Raw genomic sequence first — 23,384 nt, forward strand, 5'->3', positions numbered from 1 at the left:
GCAAAGTCCAAAATTTACCTCAAAAAAGCGATGTGAAACCACTTAGGATGTGAAGCAGGTGTGTGTGTGTGTGTCTGTAAAAGTGTAAAAATTCACTTTAAAACACAACAACCAATACCTAGGCGTACCCTCCTTTTCACTTAAAAACTATGAGAATAATGTCAAAGTAATCTAGGGTGCAGTACACTCATCTGTGGATGGAACAAGAGGTGCCCTCTTCAGAATTGTGATGACTGAGGCTCTTTGTGGGACTGTAGCTGAGGGCTGCGGCACAAAGAAGCCTCTTTACAGCGGGAATTCATTATCACTCATTTGTAGGCTTTACAAGGTCAGGATTTTGGAGCCAATCACCAATCAGTGAGTTAAAAAACACACACACACACACACACACAAACACTACCTGATAACCCAACTGATCAGACAATGGAAAAGTATATTGTCCTGGTATTTTTTAGGATATATTGTCAGTGGAATAATCTGGAAAACAAATGGTCTTTTGGGGTTTCTTTTATTTGAAGCTTCAAAGCCAAGTCTTATCAACGCAGTTTAGTTGTCTGTAAGACATTGTGAAGGGACAACTAACTTTGGCGAGACTGCCAAACTGCTCCTATGGCCCCTCCGACCAGCCACTGGAAGCAAGGTGGGTGAAGTGTCTTGCCCAAGGACACAACGACACGTGACTCTGACGGAGCGGCAATCCAACAGCCGACACTTGGGTTACTGGACGACCCTCTCTACTGCCTGCGTTACGGTCGCTGTAAGTAATATTATTTTTTATTACTGCCCAAAATAAAACAAGCATATCATTACCCTTTCTCATTAAACAACTAAACTATTATGGTGTAAAGACAAAAGCCTTCACTCATAAATTATTCCTGGTTCTTTTTAGGCTTTAGATTTAGGGGTTGGGTTAGGGTTAGGGTTAGGGGGTTAAGGGCCTTAAGGTTAGGGTTTAAATTAGGGGGTTAGGATTGGGGTTAGGGGGTTAGGGTTGGGTTTAGGACGAGTGTTAGATTTTAGGGTTAGGGTAAAGGGGTTAGGGCTAGAGGGGTTAGGATTAGGGGTTAGGTGGATTAAGGTTAGAGTCTAGGGTTAGAAGGGTTAGGTTTAGATGTTAAAGTTAGGGGTTGGGGTTAGTGTTGGAGTTAGATGGTTAGGTGTTAGGGTTGAGGTTAGTGGGTAGGGTTAGGGTTAGGTTTGGGAAGTGGCCTCCCCCTCCCCAGATAGGGTTAGGGTATAGGGTTAGGGATTTGGCATAGGGGTTAGGGTTGTGTGAAGGTGTTTGCCTTGAGACAAGGAATAACATTAGCTAATTTAGCATGAATTTAGGACAGACTTATGTCGCCCAACTGTATAGCACTTCTTTTACCTCCCATATTCCTTGCTGATTTATTCCTGCTGCGGATGAATAACCTTCTGATATCCATCTTGGAGTTACACTTCAAGTCAATTCAAATATTGTTTTTAACATTGTTATTGTTGGCTAAACTAACCAACTTCTTGCAGTGATTCTCTTCACCTGCGTCCTCCTTCCGCGCTCACAGAAGTAGTAATATCAATCGAAGTTGCTACACATGTATAAATGACCGTGTTAATTAGCCATGTGCTCATTGCTTGTGTGGAGTGAATACAGTAGCAATGAATTAATGTATTATGTAGTATGGGGTATGTGCGCTCTGAAGTGAATTTGTTTTTTCTTTTTGTTGAGCTCTGCAGATCAGCACTGTAGCATATAAATGTCTGTCTATATATAAATATTTAGAGAGAGAGAGAAATGGAGATATTGACTGGTCATTCTGTAATCTCATGAAATTTCCAAGAGCCCGCCATGCCATCCCTGGTTGATAAAGTTACTTTAATATTAGAGATTCTAATTAGCTGTTATTTGAAAAAAATAAATACTCTAAGTAAAGCACTAAATAAGTGAAATCCATGTACTCATAAGTAGAATAATATCAGTAGTACTTAAATTCAACACTGAATATCACATTTCAGTCACTCAAATACTAAATAGGTGGTAGTTTTATAAAATGCTCATATGAGCTCATATGTTTACATATCCTAAGGCATATGCAAACATATGCGCCAGCCGGACATGCATTTTTTGTCTGTGAAAGGAAGGCGGGGCTGTAGGCGAAAACACAACCAAGGGGAACATGCAAAATCAACGCCAGAAGCCCTGGTACCACTTAATTGTGAGGTACAAATGTAAACATGTAATATTTTTAGAATGATATAGAGTCATACAAAACAGGTGTTGTTTTGTACCTCCCAGAAGCTGTCCATGGTGTCGTCAACACCTGCAGTTTCATCGTAGGAGCCAGACATTTCTGTGGATGTTGCAATGGTCTTTCTCAACGAAACTTGTGCTCTGCAGCGTCACTTGCCTTCCTGTAGACTGGAAGAAAAGTGAAAAAAAGACGTGATTATCAAGGATACAAGAAGCTCAAGTATTAATTTTAATGCACAAAAATATGAATAATCTGAGTAGGCTAAGCAGTAAAATTGGACAATTACTGAAAGAAACAGTTACAGTGAAATGTTCATAACAGTGAGGTAAAAATAGCTTTCTCAGCCACACATTTCCAGCCAGTTTCCCTGCCCCAAGGAACGAGAATACATGTATCTCATACTGGCATGCCCTAGAAAAGATGGGCTGCCATCACACTGCATGATCCTGAACCCGTCCACTTTACAATCCCTGCCCCGTTACATGGATACCATGCATACACATTCCGTCCGCAACATCTACATATTTCTTGCTATAGAGGAGCCTACTTCCATTTCATTATAGAACAGTTCAGTACGGACAGTTTGATGTGTGGTTGGTATGTCACCAACATGCACAAGAAGCCTAAATGAGTTGGTAAGCCTTACTGGGTTTGCAGGCCTGCTGGAGTCTATCCCAGTTTACTAGGGGCAGTAGGCGGGGGACACCCTGAGCTTTTTGCCAGCATATTGTAAGGCACACAGAGACGAACAACCATTCACACACCCAATCAAACCTACGGACAATTTAGTATGTCCAATACACCTACCATGAATGTTTTTAGAGTGTGGTAGGTAGTTGGAGAGAGCACACACGGGCTTGGGGAGAACATGCAAACTCCACACAGGAAGGATGGAGCAAAGTCGATGTGAACTTGGATCCCTGAACTGTGAGGCGGACGTGCTAACTACTCCTCCACCAAGCCACTAGAGTTTTAATTAATCACAGTCAAATCAATATAAGTCTTTCGATTAATGTTTTCTACTCAGAGCTTTTATCCTCACTCTGATCTAGAAGGTACCAAACGACTTCTTGATGAGAACGACTGCAATAATTTTTCTTTTTCTCACAAAAAAAGAGTATTTTGCTAATTAAGCTAGAAGTATTGAACAACAACATCAGTCGATCCATTCGCTCATGTATTTCAAAGGCACGCTGGACCAGAGGGCCCGGATTAAACTCACGCGGACATGGGCAGAACATGCAAACTCCACAAAGCAAGTCAGGACCGAGTTGCAATTGAACCCATGACCTCTGGAATGTGAAGCGGAAGAGCTAAGCACTTTTCCACCCTACCGCCCAGGTTTTGGTAATTTAGTATGCTGTATGCATATTAGTAAGTGTTATTTAGATGTTTTCCTAGGGTTCTTTTGTGACTTCCTTGATGAGTTCTCTATCAGCCAGCCACTCATTGTAGCTTTAGTCTCAATATTTACTGAACACTTCGACCGGAAAAAGAAAAACAAAGCATTGATAGATTAATTTAAAGTTCTTCACTAAATTCATAATGACTTCTTTCATTGACGTGGAAGGTTGGTGTTGCAAAGTCTTTTGCAGACCGTGGAAAGAAATTTTTAGTCTCTGAAAGGTTTTGAAAAACAAAGATGAACTGCAAGCAGAGTAATTATTAACATTATCTTGTCCTGCCATAACAAGAAAGCCTAAAGCAGCCTTGCAGTTAAGCGGTCATAATCTCAGCAACCACCACAAGGTGCTGGTCAAGCAGCCCATCCATAAACGGAGTTGTCCAATCAGCTTCTGCATTCACAGCGACAAAACCAGGTGACGTGGATGCTCGTTAAGCCCTGACATGATACTACAACGTCCTAACAAATGAGACAGTTGCAAGAAGCTAAAATTCTGAAGAACAATCCCGTGCACTGTCGCTTGTGCATGTGCGTACTTATGTAGAAGTGGGAGGAAAGAAAATAAGAATGAATTGAAGAATAAGTTAAAATGCATAATTTATGCAAGACTGCTGACTCACGAAGCACGTAAAACAAGACATCTTACAGTTCTGGTAGAATCACGTGCCTCAAAAGATAAAACAGAGAAAACAATAGCAGGACGTGGTACTGTAAGTGTAATGAAATTTGAAATATCAACATCCTTCAGATTTTCCAGGCTTTCTTCAGGCTTTCCTTAGAAGGTTGCCATAATATCCACAGTTACTGTTTCGATTATTACTATTCAAAGTACGTGTATGTATGTAGGATGTACGTATGATTTGTATGAAAAGTATGTGACTAAACATGATTGTGCATAAGCACTTACCATCATTGCCTCCAAGAAAATCAGCAAAGCACACAAGAAGATTTTGTAATCCAAATTTATCTGTAAATATACGTGCTCTCAAAGTTAAAACCAACGTTGATATTGACCTCTGTTGCTAAAGTGAACCCGGAGAGGACAAGTGCGACCAAACAAACGTGTCTGAGAGGCTGAAGGATAATCCTGTGGTGTGCCACTTGAATAGCTTTAGAGGGGGAGGGAGCTCTGTGGAAGAAGCGTGAAGAGGTGGATCGGACACAAACATGCAAATCAGCGTTGAGCATGCAACAATTCTGGCGGCACGGTGGAGTAGCCATGGCAACATCATTCAGACATGACAGCGGCATTTCAAAGTTGTTATGAAAGCAATATCATGCAGCATGAAATGTGCACAAATTAACTTAGGCCTGTCGTGTTATTTTCTTGTCAATATAAGTGTATGAATTACAATTCAGTAGATAGAGCTGTCTCAACATCGATATGTTAAGCATTAAACCAGAGGTGCAACAAATCGCAACTGGTCGATTATCAAAAATATCGACAACTATTTTAACAACTAATTAGAATTATGGGGCAGAGGTGTCAAACCCCTTGTTGTCAAGGGTTACCTGAAATTAGTTTCCTCTGGAAATAATTTTTGCCCCCTTCAAATTAATATCTACAGTACTCAACAAAATTAGTCATAGCTAGTTTTGAGATCATAAATAAAAAACAATAGTCGGTTCAACACATTCAACTATTGTTCAAGTTACTATAACAAGATGTATGGTAAGGAATTCCTTGCAATATCTCAGCGTTTTTATTCATTACAAGTTGAAGATTTGGTGCAAATTTTAGTGAGGATCATGGAAGTTGACATGCCTTGCTTTTTTGCCACATATAATGATGTGTTTGACAATTGTTGTTGAAAGCCATTGTTTGACTTAAATGAGAAGTCAACCCCGCCAAATTATTCCCCAAAAAAAGTTCTATGTGCACCCACAAATCTAAACATAGTAATTTTATGAATATTGTGTCCGCGCAATGAAGTAAGGCATAAAATCCACATGTTGTAATCTATCACAGGGGGCGACCGTTTTGCCACTTGCTGTCAGCTGAAAATAACACCACAGTTGCTCAGGGGTTAGGTAATTATCACAGCTCACCTTTTTCTGATTATAATTTGGTGACTTTTGCTAGCTGAGACATGATTGGTTGTTACCTGAGCAACTGTGATGCTGTTTTCAGTCAACAGCAAGTAGCAGAATGGTATATCAATGATTAATTGTATACATATGATTTATTTATTGATTGTTACTCATTCCCCAAAGACAATATTAACCTCAATGCCATATTTATATTAGTGGGTATGCATAGAACATACTACTGCATTGTCAAGACCGTTTTTGACTTGACTTCTCCTCTAAGCATGACCATCCGCATTATAGCCTCTCGACAGTAAATACTACTAATTTCTATGGAACCCCCCCCCCCCCCGTGTTTTTTTTTTACTTCGGAAAAGAATAATCAATCATTTTGCCCACTTTCATAATAAATATTGATGCATTTTCTGCACTCTTAACTTGAAATAACATTATTTTTAGAACAAAGGGATAAAAATGACTTGTTTTCTTTTTCTTTAATGGCCTATTGGTATTTTCTCCTGTTGACCTAACATACACTCGAGTTTTTGATCTCTTGCCCACGGGAAAACGCTGAATAAACCCAGAATGAAAGAAACTCCTGCGTAGGTTGACATGTTCCTGACACATTTGGAGTGCCCACAGTGAGCCACTTATAGCGCTCAATGAGGAACCACAACAAACTCGTAAGCCTGTTACAGTAAGAAGATTTCAAAAAGAGGAACTAACTTTACCCTGCTGCATATTAGCCCTTCTGGGTGATTAGAAAAAAAATGATTGAGAGAAATGGTGGGAAGGCATGTAAAATAATGCTGCTTGTGATGTGGCAATTTCTTGCACAGGCGACAAACAATTTGTTCACTCTTGCTGTGTGGATCTTGTTTGAAAGTTGGAAACACCCAGTTTGTGGGCAAAAACCGAAGGCTCTCGGCACCAAGACAGAGGGAGCTCTTTCATTGAGACATTGGCTTGGGCAGAGTGACACAGGGGTGTGAGAGACAAACAGAGCGAGGCACCAGCATCTGGGTGGTGACAAGCCATATAGATTGACATGAAGGCAGGGAGGGACATATGACATAAGGGGAGGCAAGGGGCAAGCGGAGGACAGCGGCAGGGAGAGAAGAGTTTAGGTGCTCACACGGGGAGGAGAACAACCATGGGATTCGTCTCTCCGTTGTTGCCAAGAATCAGAGCTGTCTGGTGAACATGTCATCATCTTTATGTTAATCGTCCGTATGGCGATACACTGCCATGATGCACGTATAACAGCATTTTCACTACCCAATGTTCGCGTGTCAAATCAATGAATTTTAAGCAAATGTCTTGATATAGATAAGGTCTTGGAGCAACTTCTGATAACTTTAAATCGTCCACCAATCTTTGTCAAGCTTTTTTGCATTCTTTTTACTTGTCAAAGAAACGTTGGTGGTTATCGCAAGAGAAATGCTCAGATATGCACATAAAAAAAAATAAAAAATAAAAAATGCTTGTGCATGCTTCACTTCGCGCAATTGTGTTCCTACCCAACTTGCACCCATTACAAATAACTGAGCCTAAGCTGAACTTTTTTTTTTCCTGAAAAGTGGGTCCAAGGTGTACCGTGGCTTAAAGCACACTTAAATGTGGTGCAAGATTTACCGCTCATGTCCTCAGCTAGCAGACAAAACCGGTGAGTCATCCTTTACTCGACAAGTATGAAGAGTGAATGTAGTGCAACTTATTGCTAATCTAGAAGCAATAGCTAATATCCCTTTAGCCAAATGGGGAGACAAATTGCAGGAACAATGCAGGCTGAGTCTAGCATGCGCGTCCCATGTCTCCCTATTGTGAGGACATTTGTTTACAGAAGCAGCTTGGACTGGCTGTTGCGGCTGCGTATCATTCTCGTGGAAGGAGTGAAGGACATTGTTTACGTTGTCACTTTACAGTTGACATGTAATTTACCTCTAACTTCCTTGGACTAATTAAACTGGGTCCTGAACAAACTGCTCAAACCATAACTGACGGCCTTATGAAACTGTTCGAGATCTGGCAGGCTGGCTGTGTGCACACAAAGACAGTTCACTGCTAATATGGAGCGACACTGAGAAGGACATGTGCATACCAAATACTATGTCCTGGTACTCCTGTGAGTAACCACCAAAAAAAAAATAGGTGAAACCCGGTAATGCTCATGATAAGAACAGGGGTCAGCAACCTTTAATAATCGAAGAGACACTAAAAAAAAGGGTTGGCAGGTTTCTTCATAATTGGCATAAGTGGCCAGCCCCATTGTTTTGTCCTGCTTTTATAGAAGTTCCATCCTAATGTTCAGGGTCGTTTTAGTTCGGTACACAAGCCATTTCTTTGGGCCAGGTGTAATAAGTCCACCGCATGGTTGTCATTGACATTCATTCAATAAACCAATTAAAAAGGGACTTAAACGTTTTACTTTCACAAACGAGAACCACTTCCTGCTTCCATGTCTTAGACTAGTGATCTCAACTCAAATAAACTCGACTCTTTTTTTTACAGCACTTTAAATCACTCATTACTCTGTACAAAGTGGTGACATCAGCAATGCAACAACAGAAACCAAACAAATTCAACCAATAGAAAACGATGAAGAAATGAATGAAGAAATAAATACAGATAAGTAAAACTAGAAAATAAAAACAAAACATAATTCAAAGGAGCGTGATGTGTTCATAAACAAATTCTTTGTTATATAGCACTTTAAAACACTTAACACTCCGCACAAAGTGGTGAAATTGGCAACACAACAACAGAAAGTTAACACAAATTAAACCAATAGAAAACAATGAATGAATGAATGAATACAGATAAAGTAAAACTAGGAATTACAAACAAAACAGAATACAATGCAACGGTGCCAAGCCACTGAGCATTTCTGTGGGGCTGCGTGTTAAGTGATGTGTTCACAAAAAAATTGAGTCTTTACAACGGCTCTTCACTGTGAACAATGGGACTCGAGTCTTTGTAAAGAGCCTTTCATGCCCCTCCCCCTTCTCGACTGACTGGCCAGACAATCTGTTAATCAGCTCACGGGCACACCTACAGGACACGCGATTGGTTTCCGGCACGACCAATGAGGGCAGGAGTCTCCTGCGCCGAGAGCTAATCACGTGTCTTGTAGGAGGTGTGCCTGTGAGCTGATTTACAGATTTCCTGGCCAGTCAGTAGAGGACAGTAGTCTTGAGCGTTGAGAGTGAAGATCAAGTGTGAGCGCGGCTAAAGGAGAGCGATGGGGACGAAAGCTTTGGGAAGCTGTTACCTTTTGTAATAAATTGGAATTTCAAGTGTAATATCTGTTTGCTATCATGTTTGGTCAGCTATAGGCTCGACTATTTTGACATCTGAGCGGTGTTACTACGAGGGCAACTCCTTTCTTCCGTGTTTCCCGGCTACAGCCAAGGGATGAAAACGGGAAGGGATAACAGTACAGTTACTTTATGAGGTTTAATAATTTAAGATTCAAGTAAATATGTGTATTTGCCTCAAATATGTCAAGTATAAATACTTTTCGCCTTTAAAAAAATTCTGGTACCCACATACAAATGCATGAAAAATCCTAGGGAGTGGACAGGGGAGGGCCCTACTTCAAGTATTTCACTTTTTCGCTGGGGGTTTTCGGTCCCCATTAACCATGAAAAACGAGAGAACTCATGTACTCATTCAATGCACTAAAATGACAAGTCAGCGAGCAGATTGCAGGGCATATTTTCTAATTTATTCGGCAAGCCTAAATCAGAATAGCCACTTTTCAACTCAAGTTGCAAAGGCAACGGATTCAAATTTGACCATACAGACACAACACTGGAACAAGCAAAAAAGACTGGATAGTCTTGAGAGCAATGACTTAGTTAGCGCTCTTCGTTTGTCATCCCAAACATTTAACATTAGCTAAAGGAATAATACAATCAGCGGTCACCAGTATACCGATGCCATTTGTTATAAATAGTTCCTGGTGAGAAATGACTGCAAATTTCATTTTCTGCTAAACTTTAATTGCTTTAATTGTTCACATTTTTTAATTGAGGGAAAAAAGCAGAACGCAAGGGCATGACATTTATTTTTTTTACAAGCTGTCCACGACCCACCCAAACGACCCACTTTTAGGTCCCCAATCACTGTTTAAAATCATTGCGCTAGAGTTGATGACAATAATATAAATGAGTCATGAACTGTGTTCCGTGTTGCCATCAACGTTTTCATGACATCGTTTTCATCAATAAGCCTTGTCTTTGCAGAGGAAGTCTATATGTCTGTTTGTGCTGTGGATCATGGTTTAAAACCAGAATGATGCATAGTAGAGGGATGGCTCGCTGAGTCACCCTTCCACTATCTTATTTATCATGAATGCCTCCGGCAATGCTATACCGGTCAAGAGGCATTCTTTGTGCCTTCTCAAGGAGATTCTCATACCGTGTCTTTATAGATGAGTAGTATTCTTTTCTGTCAGCTAGTCATTCACCAGTTTGTGAATCAAATGGCCCAGTTATAATTAACAATAGATTTTAGATCATACAGTAGGTGTCAAACTCCAGTCCTCGAGGGCCATTATGCTGTATGTTTTTCAGTTTTCGCTCTCCAGCGCACCTTATTCAAATGATAAGTTTATTAGCAAGCTCTGCGGTAGCTTAAGAGTGATCCAAATCATTTGAATCTGGTGTGTTTGAGAGAGGTTAGAAAACATGCAGGATACCGGCCCTCGGGGACTGGGGTTTAACACCTGTTTTTTAGATACTTGAGCACTTCCTCAAGTTTCAAGAACAAGCTGCCTTGGCAATAGAGTTATTTTTTTGTTGTTGATGCAATCCTATTTGTTTTTGTGTCTCCAGTTTATTAAGATGACTCGTAAAAAAACCTTAATTAGAGACAATTGTGATGAGGAATATGGGGTCAACTGATCTTACCTTTGACCCGAGTGGGCGTTATTAACAATACATCTAAATGAGACTGACTGAAAATTGTAATTTTCCGAGCAACCGTCACTTCAACACAAGCTGCAAAATTTCTGATTACCGGGTTGTTGTATTGTTGCTCAGAAACCAAGTGAAAACAATGACCAAGAACACGTTCGTCATTTAGTATCCAAATATTTGCCTCTAACGGACCGTGCAAACTAGATACACAGTACATACACAGTGAGATAAATTGACATTTGGAAATAGAGGTACGACTGACATTGAACACTATTACCTAGCATCTTCCTCATCTGCCCTTGCGTTGCGACTTTTCTCAACTATTCACACACATTTGCATTGAGTTATGATTGCACCCATTATCCTGCATGATGCTGCAGTGGTTATGTAATGAGTAAGACTTTTGCCACCAGCCTCCCAGTGACAGCATGAAAAAGGTGGGCCAGACAGTGTTAGGGACAAATAGGGATGGACAGGAGAGCAGGACGAAAGGGAAACAGACTCAGAGTGATGGTAGCTGATGAAGGAATGAACTATAGTATTTGACACGCACACACCCACAGACACTCCCGTGCAAGCACACATTATTTGAGAAGCACGAAAGAAATGTCAGTTGCCTATGCAGGAGGTGTTCTGTGGATACATCAAGAATGTCAAACCAATCCGACGTAAGCATAAGATCTCACATGCTGTATGCGGCATCCTGCAGTGTCCTGAAAGACATGATATAAATCTAATTTAAGATAAAATAAGCGATTGACAAGGTGTTAAACTGTGTAACTGTCAAAAATACAAAATACTGTATTTAGTTTGTTGCAAATATCAATACATGATTTACATAATTTTCAGATGTACAGTAGATTGATTGATTGTCACATTATCATGACTGGTCCATTTTGCAATTTTGAATGCCGTAAACGCCTACACTCAATGTTTGTTTGTTATTCAGTCTTACAACCTAGTTATTTGGATATGTGTTTTTTCAGACACCTTTAGGAAAATTAGGTTAAAAATTAAATAGTTACATTTTTTTAAATTGTGACATCATTCTGAAGAGAGCAAAAGCATGAAAAAGGGTTTACATGCATACATCCATCTTGTCTCTAATGCAATCCATGTTATTGCAATCCATGTGTAAATATAATGATACTCTAATAAAGTAATTCTTAAATGAGGTTACATAAAGGCGCTTCAGGGGGGTACATCATATTTTAAAAGTGTTTCTACAAATATCAGCAGGTATCAATTGTACATTTTTTTTCTTTTCAAATAGAGAACAAATCAATTGGAACACAAAGCAACCCATTATGAAACTGTGTTATAGTGACTCCTTTACGATGCGTTGTATCCCTCTCTTTTATGAAGTTTTATACAGATGCACAGTTTTGTTAGTGACAATTTGTTTTTGCCAGATGAGCCAGAAATAAATGATCTATCTCCTTCCTGGAGTTACTGAGAAAAATGTGCCCAGCTATACCACTACAAATGTAGTTCCAAAGTTTAATAAATCAAGACGCTGTTTTAAGAACTTTTGTTTCATCCAAAAATGCTTTGCATAGGAGAGTACTCGGGTGATAAAAATACTTCACTGGAGGCCAGTCATTGAATAAAATGTTTAAGAGTTACTACTCTGAGTTCATCTGCTTTTGTCAGCCATTCTGTTTTTTGCATGTCAATGTGGCTGAGGACATCTACTCAGTCTAAAGAAAAAACAACCACCATATGCAGGCAATCTGGAATACTAAATGATAGATGGACAAAAAGGCAGAAATGCAAGCAAACTGACTCATCGTGAGATATGAACAGCTAATGTGAGCTACATTGAACTGATTCCGAAACAATGCGTGATAAAATAAAAAATCACTTCATTTGGACATATTACTATTTCCACAGGACATTGTCTTGGTCATTTTATAGTTTAGTGATTAAAAAGAAGCTGAACTGTAAAGATTCAACAACACAAAGCAAAAACACGCTTGATATGACAAATAAGCACGATATGCAAATAAATCAACACCATCTCATAAGCTTGGAGCATTGCAACAGAGCTGATGCAAAATATACTGAGTGTAATCCACGTAGATGTCTTCACCAAAGAGTGGGCCTTCTCCCAAGTGCACACTCTGCTATAGGTCGCACCTTTTTCACACCTTGTCAGACACCGCTACACTGCTATCTCCACCCGTGACAGTTGAAATGCACTCAACAACTTCTTGTATTGCAGGGGATTTGGAGGGTGTAAAATGGAAATAAAAAAACACTTTTTTCACATTATCCTCTGTGGCCCACACGTGTGATGTGAAAACAAGATAAAGGACACAATGAAGAGCCATGTTGCTCCATGTGACAAAATCAATTCTAGTGTCAAGACTCCAGAGTAACTTTATTCACTCCCGTTACTCAATCCAGTTATTGTGGAAAGCTAGAAAAAGGGGCTTAAAAAAGAAAACAAATGAGCAAGCACCCTTGATGCCAAATGTTACAAATCTTCCTTATTTAGTTACAGAAATCATTTGACGCTACTCAATTCACCTGTAACGCTGATTCCTCTTTATATTTAAAAAATAATAATAATATAAAAAAAAATCAAACAATGTTCATGCCTGGTATGCGGAGGGCAATGACAAATTAAAGGGGAAGCCACATGGCCCTCTCCAACCAAAATGTAAAAAAAAATAAATAAATAAAAACATATAGAATATTTAGTTATAGAAGAGACTTGTATGGATTGGCAGATAAAGGCAGTCCTGTATGAGCTTCAGTGAACTGCAGCAGGTAACTGGTTAAAGCAACAAATAAATGCAAAGCTGAACTCTGAGATGACAATGAATCATTTAACAATTTCATTGACTGTCTTACGTTGAAAAAATAAAAGCCAAACATGTACACATCATTCAGTCAGTATGTAGAGCCAGCTCGACAGCCCATAAATGCATGGTAGTTATTTTTGGCCACTCTAAATTGTCTTTAGATGTGTGTTTGTGTCAACAGTTTGTCTTTGCATGCCCTGCATTTGACTAGGAACCAGACACGCATGCAACGATTGTGAGGATAAGAAGTTCAGAAAGCGAGTGGGTAGGCAAGCGGACAAGACAACGGAACGGAGGACAGGAAGAAGGACATATGGGCGGAACAGAGAGACAGGCGGACAGAATAGACAGATAAATATAGTGGATGGATGGATGGATGGATGGATGGATGGATGGATGGATGGATGGATGGATGGATGGATGGATGGATGGATGGATGGATGAGTAGGTAGGTAGGTCGGGAGGTAGGTGAAAAGCGCCTTATCACCATACATACACACATACTGCAATAAAATCACTCTTCCCTATAATATGATCATACGCTCATTCTTGGGGGCACCTTAGCACTTGACATACACTCATCAAAGGCAATGGAAGCATTCAGGACCTTGGACAGTTTCGTATGAAGCGGCCAGACCGTCATTTTGTGTCCTCCTTTGAAAAAAACTGCTTTGATTTGAAAGTAACACACTCACTCACACGCACGCACGCGAGTCGGCGGTCAGAACGAGTCAACTTGGTTCTGGGCCGTAGGAACAATCTTCACTCTGAGTGGCTGATTGGCTAGCGAATTGGCGCACAAGACGAGACGAAATCGGAAGTGACGAGGTTGAAAAAAAAGCAAGCGGGTGGGCGTAAGTCGAACCCTTTACAGTGCGCAACTTTATAAAGAACAGAATAATTACTTTTTCACATCCCAACTTTGGTGTTCGACATATTGCCCACCTGGACAGTGGCGCACGAGGATACCCATTGTGTGTGAAAGTGAAAGCTGTTTATTTGCATATAAATAAAGGTTAAGCGTGAGGTTGGGAATCCCATAATGCATTGTACAAAATGTACACCACGCGATAGGAACGGTGACTACCGCCACTCATGGTACGGGGGAGTACTACATCAAACGCATGCGCAGAAGGAACGTAGTGGTCAGCGTCGCTGCAGCGTGTTCATGGTGATTTTTCTGAGCCGAACTGCATAAGTTATAGGTCGACGCTGCAGGGGACCACGACGGCTCATCGTCGGCTTGGTGTGCACAAGCTGCTATTCGACTTCCGATGAGAATCTGTGTGGACTCATTTGTGAGCTGCACGCCTGCATCATTCCTTTCGGTGAAAATGCTAATCAGACCCCTAAAACACATATCATGTAACACAAATCACGCTGCTTACAAACGCATACACGTAAGAGCTGAGTTCTACACATGGGGGCATTTTAGACGATTTTGAAGAGTACATGCCCCCATAACAGGATGTGCCCCGGTGCTGCTGCTGCTGCTGCTGCTGTTTGGCCGTAGATGCGAAAAGAAAAACAATGACGCGAGAGATGGCTCCTCGCTGAGCTGTGACAACCAATTACATAACCGCACAGAGGAGCGCTCTCATTTATATTCCTGTCCTGTGCACTGAAAAATCCCCTTACAAATTATGACAGAGTAGCGATTTTCTGCAAAACAACTGCTGTGTGCTTGTCATTTAATTCCCTCGTTTTTTCCACGTGACGATTGGAAAGGAGAATAAATAGTATACAATCAGCCATCCTATGCAGACATGGCCACCATCTCCATCAACTACAATAACATGGTAACAACCATTTCAGGACACCACCGCTCCCCTGTTGCGAAAACCGAATCAGCGTTGCAGTTTGAGAAACGCATCAGTGTAGAACTAGATTGCGTTTAATTACAAATGGTCTGCATATATAACTATCGAATTCCGTGACTTAGAAACAAAAACACGACATGACGCAAGATGCTTGTGTTGAAAACAATACCGTATACATGACACACGCATATATTAGAAGCCGCATAATTGCCAACGAAAACTGCATTATGGAAGGATTACGTTGGCAAATGATGCGATGAGGTCAACTCTAAACAAGCGTCGCAATTGCGAAAAGATGCAACGATTGGCGCAAAACGTGGCGTACTTGCTTACCAGATAGCTAGACGCTGCTTGCCGAGGTGCACCGCGTCCAGCCGAGTCTTGACTGCAAATGATTCAGTATTTCCCCTTGCGGTGACAGAAGGTGACCTCCGTAAGACACTGCAGCCTGATCACGATGCACGCGGAGAGAGGAAGCACAACAGCACAAGCGCGACGCGAAAGGATGACCAAAACAAAATTGACTGTAAGAGGGGGTAGGTTCAACACATTTTCATTATATTTAAGTGAAGATCATTTCCAATGATAATCTGTGTTGTGGAATAACATTCTTCAAATAAGACCAAATCATTTCACTCATAGAACAAAAAAGAAAATATATTTGGGAACAAATTGTTTGTGTGTTTGTTTTTTCAAATCAAGGTAAAGTCGGAGTTTCAGTCTCAGGGAGAGCCCCACATGTGACTTCCACTTCAAAAACCAATTGCTGTGCAGATGGGAAGAGAGGGGCGTCACTTCTGTGCTTGTTGATTACCTCCATTTAGCTGCACGCACTGCATTGGGATGAGTGTGGGTCAGGGTGGGATCGTTGGATTTATTTGAAGAATGGATGGGTGTAAGCATTTATGGTAGACCATAAACGCTGCATACCCACGTAAAATCAACATTTGAATGTTTTGAACATTGATACTTACAGTAAAAGGCTGTATGTAAAAACATAATGCATATTCTAAATTTATCTCTCAATAACACCTCAGAAGTGATTTAAGAAGAATTGTGGGACGCCCCAAATCTAGCAGTAGTCAGACACGTCACTTGTCTGAAGGGAGAAGTGGAAAATCAAGCATGGATCCTGTCTTGGTTTATCATACAATTTTGGGGTTGATTTCTTTCAGTTAAAAAACAAACAAACACACAAAAACATTATTATTGATGTATGAACAATGGTTTTGAATGGCCAAATTTGTCCAGCTCCTTGTCATACATCATGAGAAGATATTGGGGGCGTTGCTATTTTCCAGATTTTTTTTTAGGCTTCTTGGAAGTCATTAGTTCCATATTGAGTTCCTTAAAACATATGGTCGATATTGAAAATGATAGATAATATCATTTTGCTGATTAAAAAGTACGTAAACGGAGCTTGGTAGTGACAAATGGACAATAAAGTTATTTATTTGACAAGTTAGTTTAGAATCTAAATCACTTTATTCTTGAAATCCACTCTCAATCCATCAAAGTGCATGGAAAAGATTTATCCTATTTTTTGAGCCAAACCAGATCAAAACCAAGGCTGTATATTTAAATGTTTTAGGGTTAGGGTTATCCGCATTTGTTTAAAAAAAAAAAAAAAAACCTTCAAAAATCCACCACCTTAAAAAAACAGAACCCTTTTACGCGGTGTCTCATTTTGAGTCTTCTGATGATGCAGAACAGCGCCATACACTGACCATCTATATACCATACAAAAACCATGCCAAACAATACAACTATCTCACTGTGGCGCCTCCTCGTGGGCAAATAAAAGTGATTTCATGCCGATTAGCGAATACAATGTAAAAAAAAAAAAAAGGTTGTGTGTTGTAATATATTGCTATTATTGTTAATCTAATGGTATATCATCAACATTATCTACGTTAAATTTATCCAACCACTTAACTTGAACAAATAGTTTGGAAAACCCGTTAAACCCACATCTTACATTGAAGGAGGAAGTAGTATTATTGCCCTCGCTGCTTCGGCTAGCTTGCCAAAAAAAACAAAACAAGATTACCTACTCGCGGAAGCAAGCAACACAAACAAATTCAGTAAAGGTGAGTGGGTTTTTACGTTGTTACCCTCGGAAACAAAATAACCCCCCCGCGCAGTTTATGCAGATGGCTAGCCTGCGCGTCTTTACTGGAACAAAATAACTTTGAAGGGTATTCGCGGAGCAGAGGCCGGCCACAGCAGCTGAATTAGCTCCAAGCTAACCAATTTAGACGCGCGACAGTTGTGCGGTTGTCTTTCAAGTTGCCGGAAGTGTGGAGAGGAAGCTGCATCTTCGTTGACACGAGACAGCTTTTATTATGTTAAATCCACGAGGCCAACGTAGCTCTCATTCTGTCAATATAATTGAAGTACGTCGCTTTTCAGTAGATCAGATATTTATTTCGCTTTGTCAAATCTACTTATACTAATGTAACGAACACACACATTGCAGTGTTTTATCGATTGTGTTGATCTGACCTGTGTACTCTTAATTGCTGTGTGTGGTTTGTCCCAAGTAGGAGGAGGAGCAGCGATACCATGAGGAAGTCACATGAATGAAAAGGATGAGGCCTGGTCAACAAGGGGGGCGACTTGAGGAGAGAGACGCTGCACAGAGTGTGTCCCTGGGTGGAGGGTTTCTGTTTGCTTTAAAACAGCCCCTTGCACTGATTATATGCAATGAATAATACCACTCCGTCCCCCACTATTGATAGGGGTGTGGCGGTCGGCTATATTTTGGTGCCATTCTTCCTCATCACCATCATCGGAATAGCTGTAGCAGTGGTAAGTTCTATGATCACTTGCGATTAAACACAAAAACAAAGACTGAAATGTTTACATGCGGGTAGGTCTCAAATTCACATTTTCCTGAAACAGAGCTTACAGGTAGCAGAAATCGAAATCATCACTCAGCCCATGTTCTCAAATGTAGTGTTAATTAAAATTCAATATACTTTCCCTGAATGTTTAAAACACAAATCATAAAACAAAAGGGAAGTCAACCCCAAACATTTGTCTACAGTATATCTTCTATGAGCCCCCCATTACTAGTCCAAACATGACATTATGATTGATAGGGCACTTGTGGAATATGGATGAAGCAGCAACAGTCACTTTTTTCTTTTTTTTTTTTTTTATCCGTCTCCGGGGATGGCCGTTTTGCCATCTGCTGTTGACTGAAATGACATCACCATTGTTCAGAGCTCACGTAAGGACTAATCATGGCTCACCTGTTTTCTGAATGTCTGCACGAGCCATGAGTGGTCCTTGCATGTGGACGATTTAGAGTCTTTAATTACCTTAACATGCATGCTTTTGGTTGCATTTATAGCACACCTTGTTTGGAAATACATGACTGAATAACATGTCCGTGTTTGATGTCTTATGTTTCAGATCTTATACATTCGTAAGAAACGGAGGTAAAGATGCAATCTCATGTGTAAAGGAACCTTTCTCCATGATTTATGGCTCCTCTTGATCCACATTTTGCGCCGATGTTCTTTTCTCAGACTTGACCGGCTGCGCCATCAGTTGTTACCAATTTACTCATATGACCCCTCTGAAGAGGTGAATGAAGCTGAACAAGAGATGCTGTGGCGACAAGAGGACACCAGAGTAAGGCATACTTCTATTTTTTCACTCAAATTCATTTTCAATTGCACACTTGTACACATATATTTCTGAATAACAATGTACTATATCTGTGGTTTTCCTTGGTTACTTCATATACGCTGATACAGCCTGGCTCTTACTCTTAGTTTCTTATTACTTAGTTCCTCGAATGTGTAGGAAGACAGCTGCAACTGAAAATACAAAGAAGGCCTCTGCGACTGTTTTATTTGCAAGCATAAGATCCAGTTGTGTTCAATTTGATGAAAATGCAATGTGTTTAAAGCTTGCATGTAGGGCTGTGCCAAAAAATAAATTTTCATCAGAATCGCGATTCTCATCTACTACGATTCGAAACAGTATAAAAGGTCCTTAAATCAATATTACGATCGAAATCAATGCGCTTCGTGTCAGCTTCCGTACTACGCGCTGTGGTATATGACATCACCACGCATCCTGTTTGAGACTGTCAAGCTTGCGCTGCTTGAAAGCAGTCTTTGGTTTCTCACCGCCGCGAGTTTTAATGTTTCTGTTCTGCCCTTTCAGGCAAGTTTCCGTTCATTTGTTCTAGCCTACTCTTGTTTTCAAGCTATACTTTTAATTTGCCGCAACCTGTGTAAACAGGAAGTGTGTTGCGCTTGCAAATGTGTAAGTAGTTGGGGGCGACGTGCTTCAAATCCGTGCCATGCGAGATGCATAAACCTCTACAGGGGCAACGCCTGTATGTATGAAGTTGCTTGTTAAATTATTAAGGTGATATTTGAAGGCCAAAGTGATGTATGCTATTATTTTAAGGTAATTGTGTCAGCTAGTTCAAGTTTCTCTTTTACACTTGCTGTGAATGTGTGCTATCGAAGAACACGGCTGAATTGAGTTTCCCTTCTTCGTGTTTAGTTTCACTCTGTTGGTGTTGATGCCAAGATGTGCATTCAAAGTTACAAAGTAATATGAGGACGTGTCGAGTCATCACTTCAGAGATTGCACTCGTATAGATTGAAGCAGAAATCACTTATAATATATATCATTTATAATAATAAATTGAATCGTTTTAATTCTAAATCCCTGACAATCGAAAAGCGATTCTGAATCGAATCAGAGACCCCCAAATCGGAATTGAATCGAATCATGAGACAGCCAAAGATTCCCGCTCCTACTTGCATGTTGCCATGGTTAGGGACGTGCATGCTCAGATTGGTATCATCTAGTGGTCATGAATAATTTCAGCTGTGTGAAGAGAACATGAAGGCAAGCATACAGTACAATACAGTGGGTTTCTATAGCACTCGTTCCCATATAGCCTATTACGAGCTGAATTCTGCCAAGAGGCCGTGTGCTGGTTGCAGCACAGTGATCCCTCGTTTTACGTGGTTAATTGGGACAGGACCCCCCACCCCCACATAAGTGAAATCCGCGATATAGCCCCCCTAACACACACAGATTTTTTTTTTTTTTTAATTTTGTAAATTTGAAAAGACTTCATTCCATGCAAATTATTTAAGACAAATATTACTGCAGTACTGTACACATATTTACTTAAATCTTAAATGATTAAACCTTATACACAAACTGAACAGTAGCGACCACTTTCGCGAGCAGCTGAAAGTGAATTAAAGTGAAGCCTCTTATATCGTAACAATACACTTGAAATTTCAATTTATTCCAAAAGAAATCCAGGTAAAAGTCAGATTTCCAAAGCTGTGCATTTCTCCGTTGCTGTCTCGGGTGTGCGCGTTTGCTCCCGGCACACCTACGAGTTACGTGATCGGCTCTCAGAGACCAAACTGTCAATCAGTGTGCTAATTAGCACCTTTGTAACGTGTGCGTGTGTGCTGAGCTGAGCGCACATGGGCGGTTGGTTACAGGAGAGACACAGGAGAGATGAAAGCATGCTTTTGGATCCTCTTACCTTTTGTAATAAATTGGAATTTCAAGTGTAAACTCTGCATTTTAATCATGTTCGGTAAGCTTGTTACCCGCTCCAGTCGGACGTTCGAGGAAGTGCTAAACGTACAGGCGCGTGACTAGACGCGAAAAAGAGAGGACATTCCAGTACATTTACTGTATAAGGTTTAATCATTTAAGATGAAAGTAAATATGTGTACTGCAGTAGTAGTAGTTCGACTTCCAAGGAGTGCCAGTGACAAGTGCATTTATAGATAACTTGCTTATCTGGCACGTCTCTCTGCAATATTTTTTTTTCTCCCCCCAAAATAATCCGCGATGCACTGAGGGCGCGAAGTAGCGAGGGATCACTGTACTTCTCAACTTCAGGGTGACACAGTAACCCAAGTTTTCAACAAATTAGGAGTTGGGAAATGTTGATGTCAAGAAAATGACCGCCACCGTCAAGCCAAATCACGGCTGTAAGCTTATTTTTTATGCAAATCGCATTAAATGTTTATGGATGCATTTATTTGATTGTGATCCAAGTCTTGTACCAAGTTGTTAGAATCAGTAGGTGGCAGTGTTTACAACACATAAGAAAAGAACGACATACAGGCTTTTTTTCAGTAATTCCCCAAATATAGGACACACCTGTGTATCGGACGCATCCTTAATTTTTGGTCAGTTGTGGTATTTTCTATGTTACCGTATATTGGACGCACCTTTTGTTTGGCGACAATAGAAACATTATAGCAAAACAGAAAGAATCTCATCTTTCTAAATTTTTCATATTTTGTCATGTTCATATCCATAAGCTATAAACAAACTGAATTCGGTTGAAGTTGGGAAATTGTGTAAAATGTTAATAAAACAAAATACAGTGATTAGAAAATCTCAACGATTTTTCTCAGCTTTCTCAGTATTTTTTGCTATGTTTCCCAACTCTTGCTGGACGTTTTGCAGCCATGCACTTCTAAGTTAATTATTATTTGGCAAAAAACAATTAAGTTTATCAGTTTAAACATTAAATATGTTGTCTTTGTAGTGTATTCAATTGAATATGGGTTGAGAATTGGGGTATGATAATACAGGTAACTCACGATTCAATTCTATGGCACCTTGTCGCCCGCCCTCGATATTGACGATATCACGATATTCAATATATTGGAAGACAATTCATCAACAACACATCACGATACAAATGACTGAAAAGGAAAGAAATACCCTTCATAAGGAAATCTGTTATCAAATATGCCAACATGCATTTATTCAAAGACAAAATGCATTTCTCCAATGCCAAACATGACAAAATGCTTATATTCAATGCAAAAATTGCCCCAAACTGCCTCCTTCCTGGTCTTTCAAACACTGTGCAGATAAAAGTGCATGAACACACACAAAAACAAAACAACACTGGATGAACATTACAAAACCACACGGCTGGATACATTAATTGTGTTAACACGTAAAGTGCGCATATAATGCGGGGATGACTTTGTCCGTGAAGTGTCGACGACTGGGTATCTCGTACCGTGGCTCCCGTGTTGCCAACATTCTGTGAAAGCCTTCGTTCTCGACCACGCTGTAAGGGCGAAGGTCCTTGCATATAAATTCGGCGATAGACTTTGCGATGGTCTGTGCCCTCGGTGACCCAAAGGGGAACTTTCCTTTGAAAGCAGTAGTAGCAGTAGTTCACCGTGACGGCGAACGAGGCGCACGTCTTGCATATTCCGTACTCTTTATCCAGTGCCTTCCCGTCGTTAGTTTCATGATACCCGAAGTGCTTCCACACTTTGGAGTGGAAACTTGCGGGTGACTCCTTAATCCATTTCTTTTGCTTTGCGCCATTCTACTTGATTTGTTTTTGCACCTCTTCTGTTGTTTCGGCCTCTGCTTCCGCCTACTTCACCCCCATGTACTTGATTAGCACCCCCTCAAACTGAACATGAGACATTGGGTAGTGATGGTGACAAGGACAACTGGTAATTATGTTGTAATAAAATATCTATCGGCCGTCAGTGTATTGATCATGTATTGCAACAGAGAACACAACAATATAGTGCAATATCGATTTTTTTTTCCCCCCACCCCTAGTTGAGAAGGATTTTCAAACTGCTGCATTTTGTTTTTACTTCCGTTTTACACAATTTCCCAACTTCAACCGAATCCGGTTTATATTTGTTGCAAGCTAAGTGTGTTTCAGATTTCCCACATGGTGAGAGGTCAGTGAACGGTACGCCAGTGTAACATTGATTGCACACAAAGCAGTTGTTTTTTTCTTTTTGCTCACGACGCAGCTCGGGTTCATTTTGCCATAAATACCTGAAGTTGCTCACCATCCGTGCTCGGCCAAGTTTAAGATTGTGTGTGTATATGCCAAAAGACCTCTTTACAGGAATTTTGAATGTGACTCAATCATGATTTCTCTATTTTTAAGGTTGTTCAAGGTTGGGCTCGAGGTTATCAACAGCGGCGTCCTCTTCTGACCAAAAATGCTTGAAGAATCCCAAGTCACGGTAATGCCGGAGAATACCTCCGCTAACCACAAGCAGAGTTGCTACCACCCCTCATCGTAAAGTACAACAAGCAAAATTATGTGTAAAGACGTGTTGAACCTTCAACATAAAGTATTTATTCACAAGCTTTCA

At 40.4% G+C, this 23,384-nt stretch overlaps 2 protein-coding genes across 6 annotated transcripts in view; one reads left to right on the forward strand and one right to left on the reverse strand.

Annotated features, from left to right (window-relative positions):
- Positions 1-15,859, reverse strand: part of LOC148427789 (protein kinase C and casein kinase substrate in neurons protein 1-like) — a 27,876-nt gene extending 12,017 nt beyond the window's left edge. The window contains exons 1-2 of one of the 2 annotated variants that reach the window (XM_088438026.1): positions 15,550-15,859; positions 2,269-2,398 (exon numbers count right to left, since the gene is read on the reverse strand). In XM_088438026.1, the coding sequence (XP_088294152.1) occupies positions 2,269-2,328 (60 nt within the window). In that variant the 5' untranslated portion in view covers positions 2,329-2,398; positions 15,550-15,859. Of the gene's footprint in view, positions 1-2,268; positions 2,399-4,543; positions 4,713-15,549 lie in introns of those variants that run through there. The other variant, XM_088438035.1, reaches the window with a different exon arrangement.
- smim29 (small integral membrane protein 29) lies at positions 15,615-23,384 on the forward strand. 4 transcript variants are annotated; one of them, XM_088438105.1, is made up of 5 exons: positions 15,615-15,752; positions 17,763-18,027; positions 18,637-18,662; positions 18,753-18,858; positions 23,174-23,384. In XM_088438105.1, the coding sequence occupies exons 2-5, from the start codon at positions 17,923-17,925 to the stop codon at positions 23,234-23,236; spliced, it is 300 nt and encodes a 99-aa protein (XP_088294231.1). In that variant the 5' UTR covers positions 15,615-15,752; positions 17,763-17,922; the 3' UTR covers positions 23,237-23,384. The 4 variants fall into 4 exon arrangements, with proteins under 4 accessions (XP_088294231.1, XP_088294222.1, XP_088294214.1 ...); XM_088438096.1 differs by lacking the exon at positions 15,615-15,752 and adding an exon at positions 17,204-17,306 and having other exon boundaries at positions 17,760-18,027; XM_088438088.1 differs by lacking the exon at positions 15,615-15,752 and adding an exon at positions 17,212-17,306.

The sequence above is a fragment of the Hippichthys cyanospilos genome, chromosome 2 (genome assembly GCF_059441005.1).
Source record: "Hippichthys cyanospilos isolate Australia breed blue-spotted pipefish chromosome 2, RoL_Hcya_1.0, whole genome shotgun sequence".
NCBI lineage: Eukaryota > Metazoa > Chordata > Actinopteri > Syngnathiformes > Syngnathidae > Hippichthys > Hippichthys cyanospilos.

Bases quoted from the DNA above. Each gene is read 5' to 3' on its own strand.
- smim29 (XM_088438105.1), top strand. From the start codon at position 17,923: ATGAATAATACCACTCCGTCCCCCACTATTGATAGGGGTGTGGCGGTC. The intron at 18,028-18,636 runs GTAAGTTCTATG...CTTATGTTTCAG, and splicing joins TCGGAATAGCTGTAGCAGTG to ATCTTATACATTCGTAAGAA. The intron at 18,859-23,173 runs GTAAGGCATACT...TCTATTTTTAAG, and splicing joins GGCGACAAGAGGACACCAGA to GTTGTTCAAGGTTGGGCTCG.